At 45.8% G+C, this 15,968-nt stretch overlaps 3 protein-coding genes across 3 annotated transcripts; 1 reads left to right on the top strand and 2 right to left on the bottom strand.

Annotated features, from left to right (window-relative positions):
* Positions 1–6,188: 6,188 nt before the first annotated feature.
* LOC107042455 lies at positions 6,189–6,986 on the bottom strand. The gene has a single exon (XM_015263502.1). It carries the CDS (start codon positions 6,984–6,986, stop codon positions 6,189–6,191), a length of 798 nt encoding a protein of 265 aa, XP_015118988.1.
* A 783-nt stretch (positions 6,987–7,769) lies between these two features.
* On the bottom strand, positions 7,770–10,488 carry LOC107042454. Its single transcript, XM_015263501.1, has 6 exons — positions 10,263–10,488; positions 9,613–10,158; positions 9,308–9,496; positions 9,104–9,220; positions 8,363–9,039; positions 7,770–8,321 (listed from the first exon to the last, which is right to left on the bottom strand). Exons 1-6 carry the CDS (start codon positions 10,486–10,488, stop codon positions 7,770–7,772), a joined length of 2,307 nt encoding a protein of 768 aa, XP_015118987.1.
* A 3,786-nt stretch (positions 10,489–14,274) lies between these two features.
* Positions 14,275–15,663, top strand: LOC107042453. Its single transcript, XM_015263500.1, has one exon. The coding sequence runs from the start codon at positions 14,275–14,277 to the stop codon at positions 15,661–15,663; it is 1,389 nt and encodes a 462-aa protein (XP_015118986.1).
* Positions 15,664–15,968: the final 305 nt, after the last annotated feature.

Below are 15,968 nucleotides of genomic sequence, written 5' to 3'. Positions count from 1 at the left end.
CCTTCCCCTTCCCCCACCACCACAAGGGAAGGTATATAGGGACTGCCCCCACACATCGGAGCTCAGAATCGGAGCTCATAGCCCTGAAGATGCAGACTGCAATGTTTGCGAAACGTCGGCGCAATGCTGAAACTCAACGCGGCATCCATCCGAAAGCCAACCAAGTCAAAATATTTCAACTTCCTGATTTTGTTTTTAAATTGTTTCATTTTCGAAAAAAAAAGGTATTCTCATTGAAAATTTTCTTTTTCATCATTAAAACAATTTCGACACAATAAATTAATGAATCAAGCATTTCTATATGTAGTTTCTTAACTTCTTCCTAACATTTTCTAAGATTTTTTTCCTGCGTAAACCCAATCATGGGTGATTTAAAATCATTTCATTTTATAATTCCTTCATCAATTTCGTTGCCTCTTTTTTGATTGAAGTTTTACACAATTAAAAAAAAAGAATGATTTATCTCAATATGCAATTTCGTGTTTCATTTTACGCTGAATCCCATGATTCATTTGTCAAACAAAGACTGAAAAGACTGACTGGATATTGACATCAGTCTTTGGGATTTTATTCTACTAAAAGTGAAACTTCAATGTCTAGTCACTGCAAAAACTCACCTGATTTTTTCTGTCACGTCTGTGCAAAGTTCACCCCTAATTTCCAGAGGAGAAACATCACAGATTTGGTCCGAAAAGGATATGAACAGTCCTTCAAATCGTCCAATGAACAATTTGGATAAATCACGGACTCCTCAGCTATGCTGCTCATATTACTGCCGGTACCTCTCACGATCGTTAAAGGAAGGTAAAAAGTCACCATTCAGTACTCCAGCAATTTAGAGAGAACCCAGGGATCACATTGTGGACTCCTTTTCTTCCGTGACTGACATTGGATCGTACACGAAGAAAAGCAAAAATAAAATCGAGTATACCGAAGTACCATTTGTCAATTTCTTAATTCTGAATACAAATAGCAGTGTAATTGCCGTCGAATCCCTTGTGGAGGTTAATGTAGAAAAGAACCCAGAAGAGCCAGTGAAGGATAAGTTTGATGAAGAGTATGAACCTCTGGCAAAAGTATCCACATCGACCCCACTGACTCCCTTCAACCAGGATGAACTCGATGACCTAATTAAAGAATTAAAGCTCAGCAAAGAGGTGGCAGAGTTACTACCCTCACGATTGAAAGAGAAGAGTTTTGCGTCATCAGAATTTCGTATGGGGAAATATCGCGATTGTGATTTTCACTTACTGCAATTCTTCCAGGAAGAACCTTCCCTTTGCTATTGCATTGATATTGATGGGTTAATGAGGAGTATGAGGACAGAGCACGATCCAGAAGAATGGCGATTGTTCGTTGACGCATCAAGTACGATTTTGAAAACCGTTCTGCGTCATATTGGGAATATTTATCCATCTCTACCCATCGCTTAGTCTACGTCCCTCAATGAAAGTCATGAGAACATCGAGTACTTGTTCGAAAGGATTGGATACAAGTATTACAACTGGTGTATTTCGGCGGATTTGAAAATGGTGGCCATTGTAATGGGAATATAGCTGGGTTGGACAAAATATTGTTGTTTCGTGTGCAATTGGGATAGCCGGGAGAAAGAAAATTATTGATCAAGTTTCTACTGCTGGTAAATAGAACATCATTCAACAATCACTTGTTGAGCCAGAAAAAAATTGTTTACCACTGCTACATATCAAATTCGGGCTCATTAAAAACTTTGTGAAAGGGCTGCAAAAAGATGGAGAAGCTTTCAATTATTTCAAATCTTTATTCCCAAAGCTGAGTATGGCCAAGATAAAGGCTGGAATTTCCATAGGCCCCCAGCTGAAGAAACTGATGGACAATAATGGAAATTTCAAGTGAGATTCTACTCTGGAACGTCGATATTATAAAACGTCATCCACCGTCATCCACCGTGAATCCACCATCGGGATTCATCCACCTCTCTTCGCGTTCGAGATCTCGTAATGTAAGGAATCTGCAAAAAGTCAAATACCCTGTTGGAGACGGAAACATAATAACCTCATTAATTTTATATGGTTGATTCTCATATTACACTCATCAAAAGTGAATACCTGAACTTGGGGGAGTCACTTGCTCACTAATTCTACGCCAAATCAATTTATTCATATGGCCGTACCTCGATAATCCGTTTCGCCAAAGATCAAGATAAGCCTGTACGAGGATAACGAGTCGTCTTAATGTTTCCACCTCGGTGGAGTTTGGTTTTCCTGTGGATAACCCTTTTCCAATAGATAACCCTTAAAGTTTGAGAATTTGAATTCTACGTGGGAGTGCAACTTCAGACTGCTCCGCCGTAATGCTGTGCGAGGTGTTGAATAGCATTTTTATTGAATTTTTCTAGAAATAATGAGGAAATTCAATTTTGAAAACTCATCATCAAACCATAGGCCTTAATTCCATATTTTCACCAGTTTTTTAAAAATCTAATTGGTGTAGGGATTATTTTGACATTGAGTTTAGAAAAGTACGGTTTTAAGCCATTTCCGCAATTTTAATATTTTTTTCTGCCCAACGATCGCTTTTCGGGGGAAACGGCCGCCAGATTCGGAATCAGCACGAAAAAATCTTTCTAGTAACGGGGTCGTTTCATGTCTAGGTATTAGGTGTATAAATTAATTCTCGGCCTGTTTTCGACAATGCTGACATTTATTTATAAAAACATGAATACAGATCTAATCTTGAAAATAATCACCGTCATTTTGCATGCATTTCTCCCATCTATCGAACAATTCTCGGATTTCGGCTCGGAAGAACGATGGTGGTTTTGACTGGATAAAGTCATCAATGCTCTGCCGGACTTCTTCAGGAGATCGTAACTGGGCATCCACCAGGTGATGTTGCAGCGCTCGAAAAAGGCGATAGTCAGAAGGCGCAAGGTCTGGAGAATACGACGCATGTGGGAGAATCTTCCAGCCCAACGTGGAGATGAGTTTCAGGGTTTCTTTTACCATGTGTGGCCGCGCATTGTCCTGCAGCAAAATCACTTGTCTCGTACCACTTCCCGTGAAAGGTCTCTTTTCCTCAATAGCATCACTCAATTTTACCAGTTGGTCCTGATAACGTTTAGTAATGACGGTTTCCCCCTGTTCGAGTAGCTCATAATAGATTACACCTTTGGAATCCCACCAAATACACAACAACAATTTTTTCCCGTGAATATTCGGTTTTGCAGTGCTCGATGACGGCTCCCTCGGATAAACCCACGAGTTTCGCCTCTTAGGATTGTCGTAAAATATCCACTTTTCATCCCCAGTCATAATTTTATGTAAAAAAAAGTCTTTTTGTTTAAATCTGGTCAGTAGGCACATTACAATTTCACAGCGTCGACTTTTGTTTTCTGAAGTAAGATAATGGGGCACCCAGCGATCTTCCTTCTTTATCCTCCCAATTATTTTTAAACGCACCGAAATAGCTGGTTCAGTCACTCCAAGAGTATCAGCAAGCTCATGTTATGGATTACAGGTCTACATAACACACGTAAATTTAACATAACACACAAATTCAACACATGCACTTTCAACACTTGTTGATTTAACATATACAAATTCAACACGTGTGTTTTTGTGCGTATGAGTGTATTGTAAGGTTTATCTCGTTATGATATTGTCTGCCAGTGATAACAGCTGAGGGATTAGTATTGCGATGGCTCATAGCATTGGACTACCTGGATTGCGGGGTATTTGATAGTTTTCGGGTCATTGTTCGATGTTATTACGAAGAGTAACGAGATAAGCCGTTATATTTTGTGCTGAGTCAAAGAGGTAAACGCCTATTGACACACGATGGTTTTATCCACTGCCGTGTGCGAGTTGGGAAAAGTAAAATGACTTGGGGTTGCATTGAGTATCACACTGAACTGCATTGTAATGCTCTTGCTTGTACGACTTCAGATAAAAAATCAGGTACATTAATATGTTATTTGATGTTTTGAGTGCACAAGTGGTGACTTAAAGTCAAGCGTTTCGTCTGTTGTAGGATCTTTAATTTCAATGGATGAACACAGTCATGGGGTTGACCCAGCCAAGGTCGAGGCGAAGGAAGTGTTGGCAAAGATGAAAAAAAGCGAAGAAGACTCGTGAATTGACGTCTAAAATTGTCGATGCGCTGTCGCCGATGCATCGACGAGTGCAGTAATGGAGCTGCCTGATGCTGATCTTTTGTCGCGAAACGTGCGACGGGTTCGAGCAGTAAGTAATCCTCTTTTCCCCACCCCATCTTTATTGCGAGAATTAGTTATTCCAGATGAGTTTCGAAAAACGCTTCGTGGGAAGGAGTTCCTGTTTTTTGTTAGTGGTCCTGAGAAAGCTAAGCGTTTTTTTTATTTTTGCTACAGAAAAAACTATCCAATGTTTGGCCAGGTGTGATACATGGCAGTGTAATGGGACCTTTTGGACTGTCCCAGGTATATTTAAACAATTATATACTATCCACGGGCTGGTTGATGGGAAGTCAATTCCTCTGATCTATGCTGTTAACTCTTCGAAGACGAAGGGGGTGTATAAAAAAATTTTGCGTGCTATTCAAGAGGCCCATGAGGACATTAATCCACAACATGTAATGTCTGATTATGGGCTTGCTTTTATTCAAGCTGTAAAGGAGTGTTCTCCTGATGCTGCTTTTAGTGGGTGTTATTTTCATTTCATCCAATGTATTTATCGACATGATGGTACGTGTGGATTGGCCCCACGCTATCGAAATGATAGTGACTTCTGTGAATTTATTGAAAGGTTTATGGGTCTCACCTTTGTACCACCTGGGAAAGTTATTGAGGCTTATGAGGAGCTCATTTCCTCTGATTACTATGAGGAGAAAAAAGATGTAATGGGGGAGTATATCAAATATTTCGAGTGCAATTGGGTCGGAAGGAAGAAACGTTCTGGTCGCACTGCACCTCAGTTTGCAATTGAATGGTGGAATTGTTATGATTCAGTAATGAGCGATTAGCCAAGGACCAACAATGGAGTGGAAGGTTGGCACACTCGATTCAATAGGCAAATCAAGGTTTCTAATCCATCTATGGGAGATTTGATCAGGGCGTTGCAGGAGTTTGACTGAAGCTGCATTTCGTCAGCGTGCTGGAGGAAGGAGCATCGCTCCAGTTGCTCGGCAACGAAGAGTTTTGATGTCAACAGTGATGTTATTGATTATTTGCATGCTCAAGCCAGCAATATTCGAATTTGTGGTTTGATTAAGAAGTCAGATGATTGAAAGGTTTTCTAGTTATGATTCTCTGTGAAGCGTTGTGAGTCAAGATAATAATTCACACAGACTCTCCACACAAACACACACTGAACAGTTCAGTGTTGTGTTCTGATGTCAAGTTTCATTGTGATCATTTTGTTTTTATTTTTTTGTTATTCATGAAATATGCTGTATTACTGATTGATATTTGTACTTTGATTGATGTAATCCACTGTATTGTTGTTCTGCTATTTGAGATTTGTCATTAAATCAATGTTCATAAACAATGATTTTGTTGAAAACTATGTTGAAAACTGTGTTGAATGTGTGTGTTGAATTTGTGTGTTGAATTTGTTTGTGTTGAAATTTACGTATGTTAATTAGACATGTAATCCCAGTTGTGCTTAATAGGGATTTTTATTGAATAATTTGTCCAACTCCTCGCCCTCAATTTTTTTTTGTTGCCCAGGACATTCCTCATCCTTGAGATCAAAATTTCCATGCCGAAATATTTTAAACCACTTTTTCCATGTGCTATAAGATACAGTACTCGCTTCCAAGGCCGAACGAATCATTTCTTGTGCTTCTGTGGCAGTTTTTTTCAAGTTGGAAGGTGAAAAGAAGGCAGTGCTTCAAGTGCTGCTTGTCGAACGACTTTTTTGTTCAGTATGTTTTTTGAGGTTGTGTTAATTACACCACAATCAGACTTGAGTGGTTTGATAGTTCACAGATGGCGCTTCAAAATGCCGTTTGTAGGAAATGTGAGGGTATTTCCGTAGAATAAAGATTGCGGGATACTGTCAACTGAATATTTATTCAACACACTTAAGGTAAGTAGAATAATTAATACAAAAAGACTTTGCTAAAGCTGTGGCGTGTGCACATGGGCACGAGTGGCAAGAATACTGTTTTATCGACCGTCAGTCGAACTCAGGCCGGGGCACTAACTCCTGCTTACGCCGCTGGCGCTGCTAAGGCCTGATGATCAAGTCCCTAGGCGAAGTGGAAGCCGAGGGAGGTAAGGGGGCCACATCTACTCCCTCTCCAGTGACCTGGTCTGGTACAGATGAAGGGAACGAAATTCTCTTCCTTGCAGGGTACGTTCTCAAGGGCCTGTCCATCGTGTTTGATGGGCATGAATCAGGCACTGGTGGTGGTGAAGCTGGTCGGCTGGGTTTCTCAGGTGCTGCAGGTGAGCTGGGCTCCTCTGGAGATGCTGGGGGCGAAGCTGACTCTTTGGCAACATATGCTGGTTTGAGTCGGTCTACCGAGATACTCTTTTCAGTGCCGTTTAGGTCAATAACGAAGTTGCGGTCATCGATCCTCCTGACGACTCGGTGGGGGCCAGAATAAGGCAGCTCGAGCGGTTTTCTGACTGCGTCAATCCTCACAAAGACGTGGGTGGAGGTGTAGAGGTCTTTCAAGAAAAAACAGCGGCTTGTGATGTGATGAGCGGTGGGTGATGGACGAACTTTCCTGATGTGTTCTCTGAACTTCTCCAGGAAAAACTTCGGGTTCGCTGGGAGGTCTTCTGAGACGAAAAATTCTCCAGGAATCCTGAGCTCAGTACCGTAAAGGAGTTGAGCTGGTGATGCGGTCAGGTCCTCCTTGATGCAGGTACGCAGGCCGAGCATGTCGGTGGGAAGCAGCTCGGGCCAGGGTTTTGGTACGTTGCACATAAGTGCGGCCTTGACTGCCCGATGCCATCTCTCCAGGATCCCATTGGACTGNCGTTGCACATAAGTGCGGCCTTGACTGTCCGATGCCATCTCTCCAGGATCCCATTGGACTGGGGGTGGTATGGAGAAGTATGGATCTTGTTTGCTCCAACCATGCGAGCGAGAGCCGTGAAGAGTCTCGACTCAAACTGGCTACCCTGATCGGTGGTAATTGTGAGCGGGGTGCCAAACTGCGTAATCCAATGTCCGTAGAAAGCAGTGGCAATGGTGTCTGCCTCAATGTTGGAGAGGTATGGCCACAGGCCAGCGGGTGAATCGATCGATCATTGTTAAGCAATAGCGGAGTCCGTTCACTCGTGGAAGCTCGATTATGTCGAGGTGGATGTGGTCGAATCGGTTGTCTGGGACATCGATGTGCATCGGATCGAGTCGATTGTGTCTCTGCACCTTGGATTTTTGACAGGGTGAACACTCACGTGACCAGCGAATGGCGTCTCGTTTGATCCCAAGGCCAGACGAATTTCTCCTTCAGATGACGAGATGTGACTCGGCCAGATGGATGCGACAGGTCATGGATAACCTTGAATGCACATTGGCGGAGAGCACCTGGAATGAAGGGGCGCAGATATCCAGTGAATGTGGTGCAGTAGATCTCGCGACCTTCGATTACAATGGGCTGGAGCTTGAGAGAGCTGCTGGTGAGGAGTTGCGGTAGTTCGTCGTCTTCCTGCTGAGCCTCGTGGATGACCTCTGAGCTGAGGTTCTTGGGCATGTTGATGGAATTCACTCGAGACAGGGCATCTGCTACAATGTTCTCTTCGCCTCTGACGTGTAGGATCTGAGTAGTGAATTGAGAGATGAAATTGAGCTGATTTACCTGTCTCGGTGATGCTTTCTCTGGACGTTGATGAAAAGCGTAGACGGGGGTTTGTGGTTTGTCTTGACAACGAACTCACGGCCCTCGACTATGTGATTGAAGTACTTGATGCCAGAGAAAATGGGCAGAAGCTCGCGGTCGTACGTGCTGTAACGAGTCTCCGTGGGGCTCAGTTTTCTCGAGAAAAATCCCAGGGGCTGCCAGTTGTCATTCACGAACTGCTCGAGGGCTGCTCCGATTACTGAGTCAGAGGCGTCTGTTGACAGGGCCAATGGTGCTGCATGGAACAGGAATGACGCTCTGACTGCGGAGGCAACTCTTTGTTTGCACAGCTCCAGAGCTGCCTCCGATTCTGGAGTCCATGGCACCTCGCGTTTGTCCTTCTTCTTGGCATTTTTCAGGTGATCGTTGAGAGGAGCTTGTATGGCAGCTGCTTGGGGAATGCAACGTCGATAGTAGTTCACCATCCCGAGAAATCGGCGTAGATCCTCAATTGTCTCGGGCTTGGGGAACTGCAGGATAGTCTCAACCTTGGCTGGTGGAGGTGACTATCCATGTTTATTTATAATATATAACCTAGGTATTCAACCTCTTCTTGACCGAACTGGCACTTGCTGGGGTTGATGGACAGGTGGTTGTCCAGCAGTAGCTTGAGGATGGTCTCCACATGTCCCTGATGCTCTTCAGGGTCCTTGGAGAAGATTATGATGTCATCGATGTAGTATGCAGCGAAGTCGATGTCCCGAAGGCCGTCCATGTGTCTTTGGAAGGTTTGTGCTGCGTTGCACAGCCCAGGGGGCATGCCGACAAACTCAAAAAGACCGAAGGGCGTGGTGACGGCGTTCTTTGCGATGTCGTCGGTAGCGACAGGGATCTGATTGTACGCTCGTACCAGATCGAGCGTTGTGAAGATGCTGCTGCCGTGACAGGATTGGATGACGTCCTCAATGTGTGGAATTGGGTAACGATCGGGCAGTGTTTGCCGATTCAGCTGTCTGTAGTCTCCTGTGGCTCTCCAGCCACCATTTTTCTTTGGCACCATGTGGACTGGGCTGGCCCAGGAGCTACTGGAGGGGCGAATAACGCCGTACTGCAAGAGAAGGTCGAAGTTGTCTTTGGCTGCTTGGAGCTTCTCGCCAGCAAGACGACGTGGTCGCTCTGCTACTGGGGGACCAGTCGTAGGGATGTGGTGAGCCGTTCGACTGCTGGTGCTGATGGATGGGATCGCTGCTGGCTTTGTGACGTCAATGTACTTGTGGAAGCTCGCTATAAAATGGGGGAAGCTTGGGGCTCTGCTTAACTGGGGAGACGCTGTAGATAGAAATCTCACACAGCTGACCAGGGGCTTGAAGATTAGTTGTCTTGTCAAAGAGGCTGCGGTCTTGGAGATCGACTAGCAGGCCGAAATGCACCAAAAAGTCTGCTCCAATGATCGCTGTCTGGACGTCTGCAACAGTAAATGACCATTTGAAAGCGCGACGTAATCCGAGGTTAAGGGTGAGCACTCGTTGTCCGAAGGTGTCAATTGTGGTACCGTTGGCAGCGTAGAGCTTCAACTCTGCTGGTCTCTCCTGGGGTTGAGTCGCTGCTCTGGGTATGATGGAGATAACAGAGCCTGTGTTGACCAGAAATTGGGTCTTTGTTAAAGGATCGAAGAAAAATAGGTGGTGTTCTCTGATGTCGTGGTCATTGTTATTGAAGGCGCTGTCGCCCACTGCCAGAACTGACGACAGCGTTTTTAGTTTCCCTGAGGAAGTGTTGGGAGAGGTGGAGGCTGGTTGCGTGGTTGCAAGCAGCGACGTGCCTTGGATCCAAACCTCGCGTGGTAGAAGCACATACCTTGTGGCGCTGGCGATGAAGAGCGTGATATTGAAGGGGCTCGAGACCTGGACTTGGACCTCGAAGATATGTGCAGTCTCTCGAGGGACTCTGCCATGGTCCGGTTAAGGTTAATGAGTTGTGTCATTGCCTGTCTGAGCTCTGCGAGTTCAGTGGTCACTGGGTCTGAGCTTTTTTGCACAGCAAACCTTGCGTGAGAGGATGCGGCCATCACCGATGCTGTCGAGGAGACTTCCATGAGCTCGTCTGCGACGGGGGTGAAGTCGCTCAAGGTTGTGAACCTGGTGGCCTTGAGAATTCTCTGAACGTCGAGGGGCAGGAGGGAAAGCCATCTGACCCGTAGAATGTCCTCAGAGGCTCGTCCTGCTACTAAGGCTCTCATTTTGCGAAGGAGCTGGGAAGGCTTTTGATTACCAAGAGTCAGCTGAGACAATGCCTTTTCGAGCTGTTTGTCTGCTGAGTCGGTGAAGCGCTTCCGGATCTCCTCCTTGAAATAACCATACTGGTTTTCGACGAGAGGGTCTAGTAAAATGTCTGAAATCTCATCTAGAACGTTAGCTTCAAGATGATTGATGACGACATGATATTTCTCTGATTTAGATTTGTTCTAATGAACTTTGTGAGTTTGCATGGGTGAGTTGGAAGTGTACTGATCAAGGCTGGAAGAGGCTGGATGTTGTTGTTGATGTTGTCGTGGGCCAGAACCTGGGGATTTGCGTTGGTTTGTGTCCTCGTGTTGTCGTTGGAGATGAGGCTCGTTGTGAAATCCTCCAGCTCGATCAATGACAGGTTGAACTGCTGTCTGCTGTTGTCAGGCTGAGGACTCAGCACGAGCATTGTGCGATTGGTATTTGCAGGTGTCCTGGGAAGCGACATAATGAGATGCTGCACGTGCAGTTTAGAGATTAGTGACAATATCCGGAAGAATCACGTCGGGGTCACCAATTTTGTAGGAAATGTGAGAGTATTTCCGTAGAATAAAGATTGCGGGATACTGTCAACTGAATATTTATTTAATACACTTAAGGTAAGTAGAATAATTGATACAAAAAGACTTTGCTGGGGCTGTGGCGTGGGCACATGGGTACGCGTGGCAAGAGTACTGTTTTATCGACCGTCAGTCGAACTCAGGCCGGAGCACTAACTCCTGCTTACGCCGCTGGCGCTGCTGAGGCCTGACGGTCAAGTCCCTAGGCGAAGTGGAAGCCGAGGGAGGCGAGGGGGCCACACGTTTATTGCGGGGAATTCTTTTAATTCAAATAGGTGTTCTGATCAATTTATTCTAGGGGCCGAGAATTAAACGATACACCTAATAAAAAAGGACCAAAATTTTGTCGGACTGTGGTACTAAAAACAATGAATGAATGAGTTGGGTTTTATTTTTTAGCTCCTAAAAAATCGCACGCCAAGTTGGTTGACTTGAAATTTTTATTACCTCTTTTTCATCATTTTGTTTACCTAATTTCCGTTTTTTCGTTGATTTTCCTTAGTTATATAGCAGGCTCCGCCGTCAGTAGTAAATTGACAATCAAAGAGTTAACATCGTGTAAAATAAATAGTATATATTTACACTCTGGTGCAATGGTAAGGTCAATCTAGATATTGCCGTCGATACGTCTATGGTTTCAATGTGGGGGGTCAGTTTAGGGAATTCTAGAAAAGCTAGATATTTCGAAGTAATTCGAGACCTTTCTTGAAATTTTGAAAATATTCAAGGGGTTTCTAGAAAACCCCTGGTTTCTTGAGGAATTTCAGCAAATTTCTAGAAAATTCGAAGGAATTCAAGGAGTTTCTAGAAAATTGAAGAGAATTCAGTTTCTAGGAAATTCGAGAAAGTAGGAAAGCCATTTCAACACTGATGATAAAAAATTATCATCTAAAATTTAATGATAATCTTGCACTTTTACCAATAAGTTGTTCAATTACAATATTCCTTCATACAGATTTTGCTGGAATTTTTTAGACTAATCTCAGTTCGATAGTACAAACGTGTTGAGGCAACAGCCTCATACCGCATCTGACCAAGGGGTGGCAGCACCTCCTTGACTAGCTCTGCCTGACCGGTCGCGCTCCAATACAGGTGCCCCAATTACGCACCTGTAGCGCTGACCTACTTCTCTCTGAATTATGATTATTGTTACTCTCTCTCTGTTCGGACGTTCTATCGAGCAGCGTGGTTCTCTAAAATTCCTCTACGTTTTACCTCTAATTATCGTGTGCATCTCTACCCCGTGTAATCCTCTACCGTGTTAAATACATCGAGTGTTCGCTCGCGGTTATTTCTATGTGAATATTTTTTACGCAAGTAACTGTGTGTGACTCGAAATAAATTAGTTTTATTGTGACAAAACTGACGTGTCTCGTGTCACATTCTTTTCGCCAAAAACGCTCCTTAACCCGCATCCTAGTACTCCATCGGTTCGTTTTTTGTGACTTTCTCGCCGAAACATTGGTCCTTCGAGCCGGATGCGTGGTTAATTCAGTGGTTTTTTGGTGAACAATTGTGCTAAGTGCGTTCTGGGTAAAACGTGGGTTAAAGTCCGGGGACGCCAAGACTCGATTGCTCCGCCCACCGTGCCGCCCTCCGTTCCGCCCATCTCGACGTCTACAAGACTCCACCCACCAGGCCACACCCTCAGTTGACAGGACCGGCCATTTTGACGCACGACACGTGGTTTTTAGGCCTACAGCTTTGCCGACGGAACCTCTCTGCTGTATTTGGAGCATCTCTACATCTACTAGACCTTCTCAAAGGAAAGTTAATTATATTATTCTCATTTATTGACTTTTCCTGCTTTTGCTGCTGTTAGCTGCTGCTTGGAGTGTGAGCTGTTGTTTTTCTCTGCTTATTTTTCGTTTCCTCGTAGTGCGCAAGTAAATTGTAATTGCTGAAGCTGCTGCTGGCTGCGATTTTCTCTATTTTCGCTTGTTTTATGAGTTTTTTGTTGACGTTCTCTCGCTTACTTGCATTTCTCTAGCGTGAACATGTCCTTTAAGGGGAGAATCTTGATCCAGGCCAGCAGGGCGAAATTCATTGAGAGCCTGAAAGCTGAATCTGTCGCCGGAAATGTGAACGAGTTCACGGTGACTGAGCTTCAGTCCAAGCTAGACATGCTCGAGAATCATTGGAGCATGTTCGACGCGTTGCATCTCAAGCTGTTGACGGCAAAAGATAATGAGGAAGTTCTCGACCATGCGTACGTGAAAGAGGGGGTCTATGATAAATGTCTCGTGACGTATTCAGCCGCTCGAACTACGTTTATGGGGTTGATCAAAGGACTGGACGAGTCAATTGACCTCTCTGAGTCGTTCCGTCGGCCATCTGCCACAACTCAATCGGCGCAGGTGACTCAGAGGCAATTGCCCAAGATTTCTCTGCCGACATTCTCAGGGGAGTTCTCGGAGTGGACTCCGTACAAGGATCTCTTCCTCTCTATGGTTGTCGGTAATCCTTCTCTCTCTACCGTGGAGAAATTCCACTATCTACTCACTTCTCTCACTGGCGAGGCCAAGCAGCTCATCTCTACCTTGCCAGTGACGCAAGACTCCTTCATGCCAGCGTGGAATACTCTCTTGTCGAGGTACGACAACGAAAGGTTGCTCATCTCCACTCAGTTGGAGAAGCTCTTCTCTGCTCCAAAGGTCGTCAATCGCTCAGCCAGGGAGTTTAACGTACTTCTCAACTCTGTAGCTGAAGCGTTGAATGCTTTGGAGTCTCTCGGACGTCCTGTCAAGCATTGGGACGACATGCTTGTCCATCTCGTGACAGGTCGGCTGGACTCCAAGACGCTGGAGGATTGGGAAATAGAGATAGGCTCGTCTACGGATTTTCCCACTTATGCGACTCTCAAGGACTTTGTTCTCAGCCGGGCCAGGGCGAAGGAGAGAATTGAAATGCACGCTCCTCCATCTCAGTCGGCTACCTCTCGGTCTCTCTCTACGAATCCTCAACAGGCTTCGAAGCTTAGGCCGACCAAAGTGTATCCACCTAGCCAAGGAGCTCAACCAGCCCGAGTGCTCAACGTGTCAGCTAATCCAGCGTCGCAGCCTGCAGGGGTGAATGTCTCTACTAGCAGTACGTCTCAAGCTGCTCAAAGGTCGCAGTCTCAAGGTTGGGCGGAGATGTGTTTTCGTGCTTGCCCGATGTGTGAAGAGGAGCATTCTCTGGACAAATGTCCAAAATTCAAGGCTTTATCTCCTACAGAGAGGAGATCGTTTGTAGTCCTCAAGCGTCGCTGCTTTAATTGCTTGGGGAGGCACAATAGAGAGAATTGCCGTAGCCTCAAGAAGACTTGTGTCGTGTGTCGACAGAATCATCACTCGATGATTCATATCAATCGCCCTCAGTCGGCACAGCAAGGGGTTCCTCAGCCTCATCAAACTCTGCAGGCTCCTCACACATCGCAGGCTCTTCAGTCCAACCAACCGATACAGTCCACTGTCTCGAGGCCTGACATGGCTCAACCATGATGTACTCTACCAACGATTGCGCCAGAGTCGTCGTCGATAAGTGACCATTCTCTACGGCCGACTCTGGCGAGTAATTCTCCGTTTGTAGCACCGAACAATCGTGATGTCTCTCTGCAGCTCAGACCAGGTGTTATTCTCGCCACAGCGCTAGCCTCGCTCGTCTTGGACGATGGCTCTTTTCACGAGGTTAGGATGCTGTTGGATACTGGTTCAGAGCTGACGTTTGCTACAAATGACCTTGTGGGGAAGCTCGGCTTATCGGTATCTCCAGCTTTGCTACCGGTCGTTGGTATTAGTGGATCAAAGTCTTCATCTAATGGTTTTTCTCGATTTTCTCTCAAGTCTCTGTATTCAAGTAATCAGATTCTCATCAAGGCCTATGTACTCGATCATCTCACATCTTCATTGCCTTCGTTCACGGTCTCTCAAACTCAACATTGGGAGCATCTCAGAGGATTGGAGTTAGCTGATCCTGATTATCTGACGTCAAGACCTGTTGATCTTCTCATTGGCGCAGATTTCTTTGGATCGATTGTGGAGCCGCAGGTTATCAAGGGGCCGTCAGACTCCCCTATAGCGATGCTTACTCTCTTCGGGTGGGTGGTTCTCGGACCTACATCCGCAGTGATCCCCGCGGCAAGCTCAAATCACGTCTCTGTCAGCAATGAGGAACTTGGCGATCTTCTCACCTCGTTCTGGCAGCAGGAGGAAGTCTCTAAAACTGAAGGCAATGATGGTGTTCTCACGAAGGAAGAGGCAGATTGTGAGGAGTTCTTTCAGCGCACCCATGTTCGAGATCGCTCGGGGCGTTATGTTGTTCGACTGCCTCTTGCTCGTTCTCCGTCAGAGCTCGGTGATTCTCTAGGCCGCGCCAAGGCGTGTCTCTCGAGCCTGCTCAGGAGGTTGGGAAAGAATCAGAATTCTCTACAGCTTTACAGTGATTTTCTCAAGGAGTATGAAGAGTTGGGGCACATGGTGCGTGCTCCTGTTCTGCCTGCCTCATATGCTTCTCGGGTCTTGGGTTGTCAACCTGACGGGATGACCTTGGCACATGAAGCTTCGGCTTCAGGAGGGTTGAGGGTCCCGGAGGGGGGGCAATCATATCAGGGTCCCGGTCGGTGCTCGTCTCTCAGGCAATCTCACTCTTCTGCTCCTACATACTACTTTCCTCATCATTGCGTTCTCCGGGAAAGTAGTGAAACTACAAAGCTGAGAGTAGTGTTCAATGGCTCCAGTAAGACAAGCTCAGGGTTGTCTCTTAACGACATTCAGCATACTGGAGCCAAATTGCAAAAGGACATCTCTGACGTGCTTCTCTGGTCTCGACAGAGCAAGTACATCTTTATGACGGACATCACGAAGATGTTCCGTCAGATCAAGGTGCATCAGGAAGACTGGCCTCTTCAACAAATTTTGTGGCGCGATTCTCAGGGCCAGATCAGCACCTACCAGCTCACCACTGTCACCTACGGGACCAAGTCTGCTCCATTTCTCGCCTGTAGGGTTCTCGACCAGCTGGTCAAGGACGAGGGACAGCGATTCCCTCTGGCTATGTCACCGTTGACCAGTGCAGATATGTAGATGATATTTGTGGTGGAGCCGAGAAGGAAGATGATCTCCATCTTGTAGCTCAGCAAGTGACGGAACTCTGCTGGGCCGGTGGATTCCCTCTAGCGAAGTGACACTCGAATAGTCCGTCTCTACTTCGTTCTCTGACACCGGACGGTTNTGCTGGGCCGGTGGATTTCCTCTAGCGAAGTGGCACTCGAATAGTCCGTCTCTACTTCGTTCTCTGACACCGGACGGTTTCTCTCAGAGTCTGAAGCCGCTAGAGGACTCCGTCACTAAGATCCTTGGTCTGAAATGGGATCCCAACACAGATCGAT

The sequence above is a fragment of the Diachasma alloeum genome, unplaced genomic scaffold (assembly GCF_001412515.2).
Source record: "Diachasma alloeum isolate Michigan unplaced genomic scaffold, Dall2.0 Dall_scaffold_00471, whole genome shotgun sequence".
Taxonomy (NCBI): Eukaryota; Metazoa; Arthropoda; class Insecta; order Hymenoptera; family Braconidae; genus Diachasma; species Diachasma alloeum.
This window is presented reverse-complemented; position numbering and strand designations above follow the sequence as displayed.